The 17,184-nt window shown below is 34.4% G+C and overlaps 1 protein-coding gene across 1 annotated transcript; it reads right to left on the reverse strand.

Annotated features, from left to right (window-relative positions):
• Positions 1–3,577: 3,577 nt before the first annotated feature.
• LOC108339237 (pentatricopeptide repeat-containing protein At4g17616) lies at positions 3,578–14,381 on the reverse strand. Its single transcript, XM_052878128.1, has 4 exons — positions 14,232–14,381; positions 7,932–8,105; positions 5,042–7,316; positions 3,578–3,962 (listed from the first exon to the last, which is right to left on the reverse strand). Exons 1-3 carry the CDS (start codon positions 14,379–14,381, stop codon positions 5,214–5,216), a joined length of 2,427 nt encoding a protein of 808 aa, XP_052734088.1. The 3' UTR covers positions 3,578–3,962; positions 5,042–5,213.
• Between the last annotated feature and the right edge of the window lie 2,803 nt (positions 14,382–17,184).

Below are 17,184 nucleotides of genomic sequence, written 5' to 3' on the forward strand. Positions count from 1 at the left end.
GCCATTGCCAATGGGTTTTACTCTACCACACTCACGAGGTTAGTCTATTCCGGGCCTTGAGACATATTGGAAGCCCCCAAGACTAAGACCTCCTGCTACTCCTCACGACATGGTTCAATCCTCTCTACTTAAGAATGAAAGACCATTGGAGTTTCAGGATAATCCCCAAGACTGAGCTCTTGCATTCATTCTAAACAACCTGGAATCTCACAAGAGATTCTACAATGAAACTTACCTTCACCCCTTTAAATCACATACTTTTTATTTGGAATTGAACTCATAATAATTTTCAATTATATACAAACATCCACCTTCAAACATAATTCACAATACATACCACAAGTACTTTAATCAACTCAAAACAAAGTAATTAAAGAGAAACTGTTTCAAACCTTTCACTCTGCGCACCCAATTTGCAAGGCAAAACCAGGAGTCCCTCGCATAGTGATCTGTCTCGCTATGTGAATTAACTCGCAGAGGTACTAGACCTCAACCTCTCGCATAGCGCCCCAGGTCGCTATGTGAGAACCCAGACAGAGACCAACCTTCCCAAATCACTCGCTATGCTTCCTTTTTCGCTATTCGAATAAAATTAGAAATAACTCCAAACCCCAACCAGGCGTGTAGCGCCCTGATTCGCCATGCGAACTGGTAGACAGAGACCAACCCTCTCCAACCATTTGCACAATGCACAAACTCGTTGTGCGAATGTCTAGACAGGAGAAACCTCTCAAGTCATTCGCACAACGCACCAACTCGCTGTGCGAATGCCCTTGGCAGAGAGCAACTCACCATAGCGACTCGCTATGCAAAACTATTCGCAGAGCGAGTCTGCATAATCTACGGAACGAAATTCTGCAGATTTATGCAACTCAACCACAACATACCAATTCTAACCATTTCTCCCAACTTCTAACACTCCTAGATTGTATTATATACCTAATTAAACTTGTCTAAGATATCCTAAACATGCTTACCACAAATATAAAGTGATTATGAATCAATTCTTACTCTAAAACATTCAATTCCTCAACTTAAAGACCCAAATTCAATTCTACCACTTTGCACAGGTTTTTGACCATTTAAAAGACTCACACAAGTTACAAATGACTTACCTATACTGCCTAAACAGACCAAACAAGCCACTGACCTCAAATTCTCAAATTTACTACCTGACTTCCTCTAAAAGGACCTAAAACACTACCAATTCACTTAACTTTCTATCTAATCAATATTATAACAGAATACAATCATCTAACATACTCAATTACATTTGCACATCACATCTAATCAATTCACAAACAAGATTTCACAGTTTCATCAATAAACATTCAAAGAATACGTGATTTAATCTACACAAGAACTACATTTCAGCTCAAACAGTAACAAAATGCAGAATTCAGTACACACACCTATCAAACTACCAATTTAAACATAAATCTAACTCCCCTTACCTCAAAGATTCACAGGACAGCTCACCAGATCACCTCTACAATACCTTGCACCGCAAGAAAACTCAACAGGACCCTACAAATCACCAATTGGTGATCAAGAACAGCTCTTAGAGCTAGAATTGGACAGGGAATGGATGAGAAAACGCACAAGACACATGCAACTAGCAGAGATTGCATGGTCTAGGTTCAAAAACAGCAGAGAAAAAGGGAAGAACAACTTACCCACTAGAATTGAGAAATTGATTGGTCAGTTATGAAGCCCTTTACGCTGTGGACGTCTGGGCACCTCCTGATCGTCAATCCAACAACTCAGTAAGAAGGAAAGCTAGAGAGAAGGCAGAGAACGAGTAGAGAACGAAAGTTTTAGAGAGATGAAGTGTTTAAGATAATGAACCGAGCTTTAGAAAGTTCTATCTATATTATAAGATTATTTTTAAAGTAAAAAGCTCGTCTCATTATTTTAATACACCTATATACTCTAATACTCTATTTTCTAGGTTCTTACAAATGTGATCTTATGGATTAGACAATGAATTTCCATTAGCAAAATTATAAATCCAACAAAACTTAGAAAAGACATTAGGCCATGTTCATTCTATATATGATCTCCTCAGTATAATTTCATTGGCAAAAGAAATAAACTACCTGCATGTCTTGCTACTGCAGCCCTTAAAATTGCTGAGGACCTTAATCTTTCATAACAAATTATGAAGTAAGGAATGACATAATAGTCTTACAAACATCATTCTATACCGTAAAATAAATATTGTTTCACTTAAAGAATGAGTTATATAAAGAGTATTAAAACTATTAATTATAAAGTTAATTCACGAAAAATAGTAAGTAGCTTAATATAAAATATTAAAGAAATATAAAAAGTTAAAAACCGGAAAATATTTATAAGAATATTTACCTACTCTATATTTTATAGATTTTAGATTCCTATGTCCACTCTAATATCAGTATTGCTTATTGATTAATTACGTCTTCCTTTTTATTAATTAATGAGTAACATATGAAAATAGTAACTTAGTTTCGTGTATTAGTGAACCAGCTACATAGAAAAAAATTGCATGGATCAAATTTCAATCTTATCGCCATTTTTAGTGACTTTTATATTGTGAAGTTGTGGTCAACTCTTTTTAAATATAAGCATAACCTACTTATCTCACCATATATTCAGAGTCACGACTTCTTTATGTAAGTAATTTTAATTTAAAATCTATAATTTTTCATGTGTGATTAACATGTTTCATTTTAAGACTAATGAATCAAATGTTTCACCTATATTTGCCAAAACGCCACTCTTCTCTTTACTTTTCATTTACAAATCAAGACTCAATTTATTTTTCTTTTGATTAATCTTACTTTTATAACATGTATTTATGTATATTTGAAATGATATAAAATACAAAAAATCTACTCTTTGGATTTTATCATTGTAAAACTAATTACTCATTTAAATATTTTATTCCACACTGTTTGTTTGATTATGCTTTTAGTTTGATCTCCAAATTGTGAATTACAATAATGTTATCCTCTTGAACAAAACGACAGAATCAAGGTCATTTGACAAAGACGCCATACCCTTTTAAATTTGTTCATGTGGAACCCTTGTAGTTTCATAATTTAGCTTACACAAGAGAATTGCTTTTCATTCCATTTTTTTCTTCTCATAACAAAGTTGACTTTTATTAATGTAGTTGTTTAACGTGGAAGCAACTGATACCTTTGACATGATTTTAGAGTAAAAATACTTAATGTTTGTTAACCACATGCTTAAGCTTCACACCCATTTTTTTTTTGTTTTCTTTATCCATCGAATACTTTTCTAGCTTTTGTAATTTTTGTGGGTGTTATTGGTATAATCAATTTGAAATTGTCTATTCAATCTGATTTGAAATAGACAGCATTCTTATATATGAGCCTTTTCGATAAATTTTACATATTTTGAAGTAACACCATAGAAAACGAATTATGACAATGAAACTTCATTTGATTTAATTTCTTTTCCATATTGGAAAAACGATTCGTATTTAGAACCAAATAACGGGTTTTGGCTTATGACAATAGCTATTGTAGATTACATTCACTTTAATAACAGTAAAGTTTAAACAGCAACCTAAAAAGTTTAAACAGTAACTAACTTTATCCCAATCTTTCTATGTCAGCAGGATTCTACAAAGAAATAAAAGAAACTTTTATATTGAGAATATACAGCATGTATACAGTGTCATCAACAAAATAGAGTAATCAAGACGTTCCATATCTTCCCCTAAATGAAACTTCTGTTGCATAAATGCAGGTGAGAATTTTTTCATCAAGTTGGTTTCTGACTAACTCTGGCTGGATTTAGGGAATTATCACTTACATCAGCTTCATTTAGTTGTCTACCAGTAGGAAATAACAAAATAGCTTTGAAGTCCACAAAACATATAGTGACCATCATGCACGAAACTCCCCAAGTCCAAAAACATTAGGAGCATTGGATTCGAAAACAATACGTAACTGTTTAATGCAAAGAAAGTCAAAGACAATATATTAACATTACAATATAATCCATAAAACAAACACCAAAACAATTAATTGCTTCAATATTTGAATACAACATGGGAACGCCAGAATTATTGAGCATATGCAAATAGTGGCCATCATCAAAGGCCCAGACGAAGTTACTACACATAAGATCACTCCATGTTAGCTAATTCACTATTACGTGGATCAAACTCAACGCAGAAGAAAGTGCATTCCAAATGGTGACATGCGGCTAAAATATGCAACAGATGTTCAGTCAGAACTGGAGTTCTCAGTTGATTTAGATTGTTTATCAAAAGACTCTCTACCTACCCCGTTATCTAAAGAAAAATAACCTTCAAAATATAATTACTTGCAGTTTAATTGATACATGAATCATCATCAGTTGAATCTAATTTACATACACATAGTAAGGAGAAAAACCATGTGAATCTCCCTCTTAGCCATCTAATTTATAATCCCTCCACATTTCCAACTATTACCACTGAACCAATTTTCGAACCACTTTGTAACTCATTCTATAACTTCCTGGAACCTATCAGAAATCAGAAATATTATAAAAGAACTTTTACATAATGGACGGATGATTTGCTAATTGCCACAAATATATATATATCTATATCTATATATATATATATATATATATATATATATATATATATATATATATATTAAGTGTTATTCATATTATTTAGAGAGACCAATCCAAAGTTAAATATCAGAGTCACCTTTCTCTCAAAGAGTAAAGATAATGATAGTTTTAATTCAAATAAAAATTAGAATATGCAAAAACAGATTATCAATTCTAAATGCAGTGTGAAACAAATTTAGGCTTATCTATGGAAGACAGTGACAAAGATCAGTTAGTTACTTATTATGCCACAAAAAAGAGGGTTTAGTTCATGTTGAGAAATTATTACTCAACTGATCTTAAATTGTTCGGCCAAATTGCTCTATGGAGTTCCTCAATCAGGGCAATTTGGGTGTGTGGCATGTCCCTAGATCATTTTTTATTATTAGCCTTCATGGTTTTGGTAGAATAACAAACTAACCATTTTGCGGCAATGAACAACCTGTCCTGCTTCGATAGTATTGAGGCCAAACTCTGACATATTTAAGGATTCATTGGCACAGCACTGGATTTAGAAATTTGGCCTTCTTAACAGGAGTTTGCTGAAAAACATGGAGGTACAACGGCACATGAATATTCATCAGAGACCTTCTTTAATCAATACCGACCCATTTCCTAAATTCCTGAACATGCTCAAGCCGTTTGCTTTGTGCTTCTGTTCTTGTATTTGATGCTTTTAAACTCCTATAAAGATTTTTATGAAGTCTAAGGAACTCAATTTTGTAAATCCACTTGTCAGCATACATGTTATGGTCTCTCATATGGCTAATGACCTCCATCACTCTCTCAAAGTAACCACCTCGAAGAAAGTTTAGCAATAGTAACTCATAGAGATCTCTGTTTCCCACTAAATTGTCACTCTTCATGAATCTCTTAATGTCTCGCCACAAGATTGTGATCTCACGATACATACCAAGAGAAGAATATCCACGCATTAAAAAGGAAAAAGTTTGACTTGTGGGCTGAACATTCATGCTAAGCATTCTTCTATATGCCTTTAATGCATCCTCTATCATTCTGGCCTTGCAGAAAAAGAAAATGGAAGAATTGAAGTTATACACCAAAGGAAAAATTGTCTGATCTTCATCTTCCAATATTTGAGCTAAGGCAATGGCCAAATCTGCTTTACCAGGTGAATTTAATGTTTTTTCACAGAGGTTGTGTTTGCCCGTAGCATCATCAGATAACCCTGTGTTCAACAAACCAACCTTTTTCATTTGTTTTAGTAGTGCCTTTGCTTCTCTTTGCAATCCCCGCTTCTGGTATGCCGACACAAGTAACAGATACATATCCTGACCCATTGGAGAACCAGTAACCTCTATATCATCCAAAATGTCATGAGCACACTCAAGCCATCCTAATTGAATACAAGAACTGATTACATCAAAACACAAACTGGAGCCTGCCACTGAACATAATTCCCCTTGAATAGTAAGTAAGAGTTTTGAAAGTTCACCAATCCTCCCATCTTTCTTGTAACCACTGATAAACTTAGCCAAAGCTCTATTACTAAGAACTAGTTTCCCACCCCTATAGAAGATTAAAACCTGTCTGCTTTCAACTTTAAGGACAAAATCCTTACACATTTGCTCAGGTTCAATGTGTATCTTCAATGCACTCCTAAGGTTAGGAGATCCAATGGAAATAAAACAAGGATTCTGCAAGTGTTTCCCATATTCTTTCTTAACATTACAATTATGCGAGCTAGTCATATCCAGAACAAGCTTAGCTGCAGCATCAATGTCATTAAATTTGAAGTGCAACCTCAGCAAACTATCATAGAACTGACAATAGTGACAAACATAAGCAGCCGAAACTCTGTCAATATGATCTTTCAATTCCTGCATTTCATCTCTCAGACCATTCATCTCTAGAATCTGTGAAATTATTACAATGGAGTGTGCGTCAGCCACGGTCCCAGTCAGCGACATTAATTCAATCAGTCTCAGGCCTTTTAAAGACAATTTAAACTTCACACAAGCATCAAGAACAAGGTTAAAGACCAAGGTATCCAGCTTGACTGTGACTGCATGGTGAACCTTCTTATCATTCAAGCAATTGTAAAGATCACAAACTTGAAACAGATAATTGGATGAAAGATGTGTTCCAATTTCTGACTTCACAATATGAAAAACAACCAAGGACAATAAATGCATAGAGGGCACACACCCTTTGTCAAGCATCAACCTAAGTATCACTGAGGCAGGGGATGGCATTTGCAACCTAGCAAGGGAGAGTGCAAGTTTGGTTAAGGTATCATCATGAAGTAAACCAGACTTCTCTCTAACAATCTGCAACACCAAATCACAAGCTTTTCGCATCCAAACATGATTGGAAGAATAGGACAATTGAACAATGAGTTGGTTCAATAGATGAACCTCAGGGTAACCATAAAGGCTTCTAAAATCCTGAAAGGACTCCCATGCTTCATGCACCTGATGACTCCTCAAAGCAAACTTAAGCTTTCCCAATAGAATATCTTTGGTGGAACGCTCCCATGATAATTTTTCACTGTTCCCAGAAGTGGAAAATTTTTGCAGAAATGGACTGAGCTGCTTAAAGCAGACATGTCCTTGCAAAATCTTGCCTAAACGAAAAACCTTTCTGAAAAAGTGGTTACGAATAGGGCTGTCAAAACAGGCCAGCCCAGCCTGATTGACCCAGCCCACTTTGGCCCACCTCCTCAATGGACTGGCTCAATCCAGCCCACCTGAAAAATAAAAAAAATAATTTAGACCAGCCCCACCGGCCCACTTAAATTTAAAAAAAATGAAGGAATACCAATCTAAAATGGAAATTGTCAATGACTACAAAATGAAAACTCCAAATATCATATGCTGAAACAGAATACAAAGCAATGACTACTTTAACTTCTAAGTTGCTATGACTTAGACAAATCCAACTTGCTTTATCCGTGAACATGTACAATCTGAATTCATTAAATTAGAACATATAAAATCCAATATCCATCTCAGCCACTGATAGAAATTTCACCAAAACTGGAACATGTTGTGGGTGAATAACTCAACCTAATAACTCCAACATGTTCTATCCGTGAATATATACAATCTGAACTCATTAAATTGGAACAAATAAAAATAAAAATATCAACCTCAGCCAGTGATAGAAATTTCACCAAAATTAGAACATGATTCGGGAGAATAACTCAAACTAATAACACCGAGATGCTTTATCCGTGAACATGTACAATCTAAATTCATTAGATTGGAGTATAAAATCACAATATCAATCTCAGTCACTGAAATAAATTTCACTACAATTAATCTGTAATAACAACAAAAACAAAGTACCTTCAAGGAAAATCTTGCTCTCACTGTTACGGGAGGAGAAGAGGCGGCGGCGGTTGCGGTTGCGGTATGAAGAAATCCCGTTGAGTCGCCGGAAAGCTGGTCGATTAGCGGATAGGAAGCAGGCTCCTCGCGGAGGAGGCCCGTCGCGTCGCGGAGGCGTGCGGCGGCGGAGGGCTAGTATTGTTTACTGGGAGGAGAGTGTGTGTGAACAGGTGCTTAATAATGATACCTGTGTGTGCTGCCAAGTGGGAACCTAAACACTTTAAGAGTTTCAATATTTCAGATTTAATTTTTTTATGTCAAAATTATAAGTTTAATGTAAATATATATATATCAATTTATAAAAAAATATATATATTTTATTATAAATTTTTTTTTACCTTAAATTAAATAGAAATATTTTTAAAACTGCATTACTACCTATAAAACGTCTTCTTTTGTATTATTATTATCTAAAATAATAACTTTGTTACTCCATAAATTTGATTTTTTTATAATTTTTTTATTAATGTGAATTCATTAATATGAAAGCACTATTACCCTGTCATCAAATGTTTTTGAAAGAAATAAAAAAATTCCTAAATGTTTCCACATTTAATTTTTTTTGTTAATAACATAAATAATTTGTATTTTTATAGATAGTAGTTACATAATTTAAGCCTATTTATATGACTTATAATTAAAATAAAATATAAACACAAATGCAAAATATATACAAACGCATATAAACACGTGGATTTAGAAATTAAGTATATACATATGCATTAAAGAAAGTATAATTTATTATCCCCAACATATAAAAAAAATTATGCTTAATCACGAAACTATCACGAATAAAGATGCAAATATTATCTTCAGAATAGGTAAAGTTTACAAAATATTATTAACACATAAATCAATCATAGTTTTTGCATTACCAAATAAATCATAACATTAAATATTTCCACTTGAGATTAATATTTAATTTCTGATTAAGATATGTTTGGATATTAACTTGTCTCAGTATAATTACAACAATCCTTTGTAGAGTTCCTTCTTTATATGATGTACAATAATTTTCATTGTTTTTTCATCATATGATACTTTCACTTGAGTTAGATTATTAATAAAAATAAATACTAATATTATGTGAGATTAACACCTAGATAACTGTCACTCTGAAATACATGTAATCTCATGGCATTCACTTTCCATAACCATATATATGCATATCATCCACCAAGCACTGATATAAAAATATGACATTATAATTCAATTATGCAAGAATTAGAAGAAACCTTAAAAATAAGTTCTAACAAATGGAACACAATGGGACCACAATGCTCAAAGCGTTTCATTTTAGATACATAATTATTTTTGTTAGAGAAAAGTTCAAAATCCATAATTTTGATTAAGTGTTAATAACAACAAAATATAAAATATATTCATGCGGTGAAAGTATTTGTTTAATCATTAGGCGTATCAAAGTGAACCAATTCAGTTCACACAGATTGAGTTATTATGAATTGAGTTAAAAAATTATTAACTTAATCCAACTCATTTTTAAGCGAGTTATAAATTTTTTAACCTATATCAACTAACCAGATATTCATGAGTTAATGAGTTACTCATTTACAAATATTTTGTTTTTGCAATTTGTACCGTAAGGTCGGATGATCAATTATAGACGAGTGGTCGGACGATCAATTATCATTGATAGGCCAAGAAATTATCACTAATACTAATTAACTTAGAGTAAAGTATGATTATCAACAATTGGACTACAATTAGGTCGTCGTTAATCTGAAGCACATTCCGAAAACCATAAATACAAGTTGAGACCAAAAGGTAGGTGATTACATATAATACGTATTAATTGTTTGAACGACCAAATCTTTATTGACTTTAGCATCGGAGTATGTAAGACCCAAGAAAATAGGAGTTTTAGAAATAAAGTTATATTGAGACTTGGGTATATTTCTTTTAAGAGTTGATATGTTTAACAAGGTGTTGTGTAGCTCACTTAGTGAGAGCTCTCTGATGGGCTAAGTTATTTTGTGTGTACATCTTTATTAGAACATTTTGATTTTATTTTAATAAAGTGCAACACATGTTTTAGTATGTTTGTTGGATTGTGATACGTGGGTGTTATTACCAATGTGATGTGTTGGCTTGTTGGTAGAGATGTTGTCTAGGATTGAATGGTCCTGAGTTCAATTCCTAGGGAGAAAGCTTAAAGGAGACCTTAAATTTAATTATATTTTTACCTAGGGGTAAAAAAAGTCTTTTACCCTTTATTAAATAAGTGCAAAAAATGGAAGCGTGGGAAGTAAAAACATACAAATTAAATAAAATAAACTAAAAAGATAGAGATAGAACGTGGAATGGAGGGAGGGCTTCATTTTAGAAACCTTAAACCCTACGTGAAAGGAGAGAGAAGGACGTGTTCTAGAGAGAGGAAAAGGAGATTGCATAAACCGTGAGTGCAAAGAGAGATTTGTTGTGTTTGGGGTTGTAGATAAAGCCCTTGTATTGACCAAGGTATGGGGAAGTTTACATTCATTTTGATGTATGTTAAATGTATATGTTCTTCATTATCTTGAATGGTAATCCTTGTTTTGATGCATGCGTATGTAAATATGGGTTATGACTTTCTATTTTCCTTAAAAGGTATGAGAATGTGTTCTTACATTATGATATAGTGAATATCATGATGATTACTGGGTTTTCATATGAAATCATGCATGGTTGTTTTTGGGTTTTCTCATGATAGTATGTATGGTTGTAGAAAAGGGATGAAGGTATGTATGGATAAGGGGTTGTTATATGCATGTGTGTGTTGTATAGGACTGTATGATGATTCTATGCAATATATTTGATGAGGTTGAGTGTAATCTGCATGATGATGGGTTTTAGATGATTCCTTTGGTGTTATGTGTGTATTTAGATATGTTTATATGCATAAATGATGTGTCAAGTATGTTTTCACGTGGTTTGGGGACGATGAATGTGTGTTTTGAACACTTGATTTCTATTTAGAATGAGATTGGGTTATGGAATAATCAATTAATTATCTTTAGTGATAATTGATTATTTGAGTGTCATTATTGAGTTGGGTCATTAGAATAATCGACCCATTGCCTTTTGTCCCACTTGGGTGGAAACAATTGACCCACTCAAAGCTACCACACAAGGTTAGTTCGTTAAAATGCCTTTTGTCAACAAGAGAAAGACCCTAGGGAAAGACCTTCTGCTACTCTCATAACTTGACTCATCTTTCTCTAATTTCGCATGAATGATCATTAAAGTGTAAGAATAACCTCCATATGAAAGCTTCTTCCATTTATAACAACAATACTTGTTACAAACACTAAGAATTCTCCTTAGAACCCTTACAACCTCAATCCCATACCATCATGTGTTCGAAGCATACCTTTGAGTATCATATAAAACATCATACCATATAAATCCAAACACATAACATTTTAGAAAATAAAATACCCAAAGAATCTCAACCCACTCGGCCAACGAACAGCTTCTACTCGCCTAGCGAGAGGCAAAACAGCAAGCCTCCCAAGCTAAGCGAGCTGGCTCGGTTGCAGATCTCTGTCAAACACCCTAAAAACTCGCCTAGTGATAGCCGAAACAGCAAACTCCTAAAGATGCGCGAGCTAGCTCGCCTAGCCTGATGGAAGAACGATTTGCCTGATTCGAGAGGAGGAACAAATCAACCAAACTCTCCTTTGATTTGGACCGTAAAAGCACGCATCAATGGAAGATGTGCTTGGACAACGCATCGAAATGGGTTGAAAAATGATGATGATGATCAGAGGAAGCGGAGACTCTAGAAGCCACTCTTCAAATGATGTTCGGTGGCTGGATTGAAGTAGATTAGATGACTCGGTGATGAAGCTAAGATTGAAATAGATGAAGGCTGAGTCGAATAGTGGTTCGGTGATGAAAACTGATGAAGCGGTGATAAAGTGAAATGGCAGTGCAAAGGAAGTCCTAGCGTGATTCCACTAGGGAAGGTGGCTAGAGGAGATTGAGATTCAGTCTCCTAGCCATGACCTTGAAGAAGAGATATTCTAGAAATTATTCAACAGAAATGTTGTAATTTCATTCAAAGGTGAAGTTTACAAGCAATGGAGCAAGCTATTTAAAGGAGAAACAAAGCCCCTGGTTCACGCCTATTTAGCTAACGTTAACTATGATGCAATGGAGAAAGTGCTAGCTATGAAGGGTGAAGAAACGTGAGTGGCTACGTGGCCAATCAAGTAAGAAGCTAGTGAAGAAACGTGAGTGGCAGCTGGTGCGTTTGTTGACGCTGGACTCAAGCCCTCATCCGCTGAGCACAAGGCTTTCTTTAGCTTCAACCAAGCTGCTGGTTGGAATGTGACTCATGTGGGCTTCCAAAGCAGCTTGCTATGCATCCAAGTGAAGATTTGGCTTGCTTCTTCATTCTTGATGTTTCCTTGCTTCTTAATTTATCAAGCTTCTTGGCTAGTTGATCCATGATCTCCTAGCTTTATTAGACCCTACAAAACACATATAAACATATTAAAGAGAATCCTACTAAGACTTAGAGAAGAAAATGAAGAAAGAGCTTCTAAAATTCCTTCTCCAACTTCCCTTTCTTAGCCTTAGCTTAAGGTCGTACTCCTTTGAATGGAATTCCCTAAATGGGTTTCCATCATAGCCCCTGTAACCCATTGCCAAAACTTCCCTAAACTTGCCCAACGAGCCCATTTTGCTCGCATAGCCTCTCTACACAGTGCCTTAGTATCCAAACTGCATAAATAACACCCATACACCCCGCCATGACCTATAATATGCAATTTTACCAACATCTACCACTTTCTAGTTAGATTCTAAGCTACTATAGACTTAACCAAGTGTATACAAATTAACCTAAACTAGTTTTAAACTATTTTACCACAAGATTTCATCAAGAAATATACTAAAACCTCATTTTAGAGCCCAATATTATATTCCACCAGTTCTAACTCATTTGTGAGGAACTTAGAGATCTGAACAAGTCACAAATGACTCTAAGACAGACTCCAACCACTTCAAACCCATTAAAACCACTATTTTTAAAATTCACCATTTTAGACCCCTAACTTCCACTCAAAACCCCTTCCAAACATAACCAATAACTTATCACTCTATTCTAGATCACAAATTTACTAATGCACAACTCCAACCAATGCTAATAAACAATACTACAGACTCTAAGTCATCACTTCATCATTTAGACTAATACTTCTAGAAATCACCCATCACAACCTCTAAAGTTGACCAAAACCACTTATAACTAGACTAGTTCAACTCTCCTCCCACTTTAACCAAATTCAACATCACCAACCTCCAATACCACAAAAAATCATATCCAAAGCAAATCCTAATCACATAAGCACATTTCATAAATATTATTCACAACAACAAGCATTTAAAGATCAACCAAAATCATTAAATTACACGTTACACCAAAACATATATCTCCACTTCAATCCATTCAACATAATCCATTAACAAATAATAAATTATACCTATCAAAGCAATTATAGAATCAAATACAAGTCACTAGCTTCCCTTACCTAAAAAAGAACTACATAACTCTAAGAACGTCCAATAGTTGCTTTAAATGCAAAGAACTCCAGAAATGACTAAACACCTTGGAATTGAAATCAAAGTGAGTCCTTAGGACCACTAATCAACAGGGACCAAGAAAAGATAGGTGGATGACACATGCGTCACCCCTAAACTAGAAATTTTTGGAACATAACAGCGAAAGGAAAAATGAGCAGAAACTTACTTGCTCTATACAAGAATATGATCGGTTAGAAATGCAGACCTTACTACTGTGGGCCTTTAGACACTTCATGATCATTAAAGAGATGACACAAATGTTAAAAAAGGTAAAAATAAGGTAGAGAATTCAAGAGAAGAGTTTTTAGAGAGATGGTTTGTGTTTTAAGTAATAAGATGAGTTTAAGAAATTCTATTTATATTATTGAAATGTTTTAAAACTAAAATACCTGGTCTTATTATTTCAAAATACCTATAAACTCTAATACTCATATTTCTAGATTCTTACATTCTCCCCAACAACAAAAATTTTCGACATCGAAAATTAGACTTATCAGAGAACATGTAAGGATAAGACTCTCTCATGACTCCCTCTAACTCCCACATAGAGTCACCTGTTCTTCTATCCTAGACAACTTTTACTAGACTGATGATCTTTCCTCTAAGCTGCTTCGTCTAGCTCGCCACAATCCCAATAGGCTGAACATCCACCAAAAGATCATCTCTAACCTGAACATCATTAACTTCAAGCACATGAGAGGGGTCTGACACATACAGCCTATGCTGTGAAACATGGAACACTGGATGAAGATTTGACAACTGAGGAGGCATAACTATCTCATAGCTATTGGTCCTTGTTAACTCTTTATTTTTCCCCATTTTTCTGTGCTAATACTCTTCTTTTAGGATATTTTAGTTTTTCATTCCTTAGAAATAGTATAGTTTAGAGTAATTAGGATAAAAATAGGTTTTTGTAAAAATAGTGTTAATTTCCCTTTTTAGTTAAATAAAATAGGTTTTTAAATAATTAGGTATTTTCTCTTTTAGAAAAATATTCAGAAAATTTAAAATAGAACTTCATTTCTTTTAAGGCTTTATTTTTCATTTTCTTTTGCTAGTTTATTTTTTAAATTGCTTTGTTAATGTTTGCAGGAATAAATAAAGGAAGGGCACTGGTGCTAAATGAATTGAAAATTGGGCTGAACTGGGTAGATTAAATGGGCCAATGCTTATCTGGAGTTTATTAGATTAGGCTGAGCATAAAGTATTAAGGTTTAATTTTTCTGAAGCCCGCTTTAGCTGAACTTAAGTGGAACGACGTAGTTGTGAGGCTAAAGCTGATGCACTGGGAATAGCTGGCATTCGTGATTCATTTGAGCATTCATTTGGGGCAGAATAGCACTCTTGTGCTAAGGTTCCGTTTTGAGAAAACAAGTGAAGAGAGGAGCTCTTGTCGCTGCTCAGAATAGCTAATCCACTGTACGTGCGGAGCTTGAACCAGCATGAATATAGAAGTTGATCGGATGGTTGAGAAGACTGAGGCGGTTGTGATTCAGAAAAAGTTAGTTGAAGATGCTTTGCAAAGCTTCCGGAGTTAGTTACCGGTTCTTTCCCCTTTCCCCTTTTTCCCTCTTTTCTGTTTTTTTTTTTTGTTTTCTCCTATATAAAGGAGTTTTGTAAAATAGAAATATACGTGAATTGGGTGACATACAATGTACTTAGCTTATGGTTTTCATTCTCCTGCTTTAGTTTAGATTTTTCAAAGCTTTCGTAGAAGTAGATACAATCTTTGCTTCATTGGAGTTCTTGGATCATTTCCATTGGGTGACAAGCAGTGGAATTCTGAGAAACTCTAATATTCTGTATTTCTAATTTCATGTTCTTGCAATGAGAATTTTAAATTTGATTCAGTTTACAACTTTATTTGTTCATTAATTCCATTTACATTTCCTGCACTTGTGTTTACAGTTATAGCACTTTTAATTTGTTAATTCTACCTTGTGAGTTCGGATCTTTGTTTCTTGTATTGATTTTTAAACATTGTTTTTAAAGTCTTTTGCATTTTATTACATTTAGATGATTGTTTTAGGAGCATGCTTCGTTCCCTTTAGGTTTCCAGTTTTTTTTATTGATGATTCTGAATTTGATATTGTGTTGAAGTTGTCTCTTTCCTTTTATAGTTAGGTTCTCATTAAATAAATGTTAGCCATATTATGTTACAGCGTATAAACGTTTTGATTTTATAAAATTTCAGGTTGATTGCTTAATCTATTTGGTAGTGTGAATGAGAATCTGCAATATTCAGTCTCTATATTAGAGTTTGCAAGACCCCAAAGTAGGCTTGTTTAACCAAGATGTCTTCTTGAGATAGATTGAGATTCACATGTATCTAATAGGTCAAGAAATCAATTCTAGAGTTGTTTTGTTTTGAGCCTTTGATTTTAAATGCTTTTACTTAATTTTACATATTTCTACATCATTTACATATTAAATTTTGATTTCAACCTTTGCCCATTATTCCTTGGTTCTTCTTCTTTTATTTTGTCAAATTTGTTTTGATCTTTAGCATAGCATTTACCAATTAGATTTTGATTTTTTTTACCTATTACTGATAACGGTTGAATATACCGTTATTTGTGATGCAATTTTGATACAAAATTGTTGATGAATCGGCAAGTGTACCGAATCGCACAAGTAATATAAAATGATAAGATCAAGTATCGTATCCCAGAAGACTCTCGGCACTAAGCAATCGTGTGATAACTCGATTAATTAAGACTTAAATAAAATGAGATCATTAGTTTTAGATGCAAAGACAGAAAATTAAATATGAATGCAATTTGATCAATAGAAGAAGAGCACAGTGATAAACAAATGTTGTTTAATATGAGATGAGTATGTTGTTGGGGTTAGATTTCACCAAGTTTTCGTTCATGTATGTAAGAATTCTTCTTTATGCATTAATGTTAACGTCACTCACTAAATCACTTAAACCCGATCCCTCGGTGAAATAAGTCTGTCCTTAATCACCAGTTCATGCAATTCCTAGCATTCCTAGCAATTAAATGTGAAGATCAAGAGCTTTAAGATGACCAAGACGCATACCCTCATCCCTGAGAAATATTACTCTTGGGAGAACTCAACAAGAACCTAAATTGTAAGGAACCTCCCGGCACTCATGCAATTCATAGATCATGCTATGAATGAGTTAAACAAAGCATGTAATAAGCATAGATGAATTACTCTAACAATTAATGAAAAATCATGTGTTATTAAGAATCAATTCAAATACATGAGAGTTCACAAGGTTACATCATCTTTCAACAATAAATAGAGTTTAGTTCACCATATACATGATGAAACTAGATTAATAATGGAAAAGCATGAGATAGCAAAACCCTAAAAGTAGAGGATGGAAGCTTTTGCATCCAAATCCGCCTTCAAAGAGTGGAATAGGTGTTGTTGTGCTGCTCCAGCCAGAGATACAAAACCTAGGACGTCTGGATCCTTTAAATAGAGCGATAGCAGAACAGAAACAAAGCCCAAGCCCAAGTCAGTGGCGCTCAAGCGCCCCACTTAGGGCGGCGAGTGGTGGTCTTCCACACTCAAGCCTTGTAGAAGACGCCCAAGCTTCAAGCTTCCGGCGCTCAAGCGCCCCAAAAGGGGCGCCCGGGCAGTGAGC

The sequence above is a fragment of the Vigna angularis genome, chromosome 5, assembly GCF_016808095.1.
Source record: "Vigna angularis cultivar LongXiaoDou No.4 chromosome 5, ASM1680809v1, whole genome shotgun sequence".
Lineage (NCBI taxonomy): Eukaryota > Viridiplantae > Streptophyta > Magnoliopsida > Fabales > Fabaceae > Vigna > Vigna angularis.

Excerpts from the sequence above, each read along its gene's own strand:
- LOC108339237 (XM_052878128.1), bottom strand. The coding sequence starts at position 14,381 with ATGGGGAAAAATAAAGAGTTAACAAGGACCAATAGCTATGAGATAGTT. Across the intron at positions 8,106-14,231 it reads TTGAAGTTAATGATGTTCAG|CCCTCCGCCGCCGCACGCCT; the intron begins GTTAGAGATGAT and ends AAACAATACTAG. Across the intron at positions 7,317-7,931 it reads GAGCAAGATTTTCCTTGAAG|GCCAGTCCATTGAGGAGGTG; the intron begins GTACTTTGTTTT and ends GGGCTGGATTGA.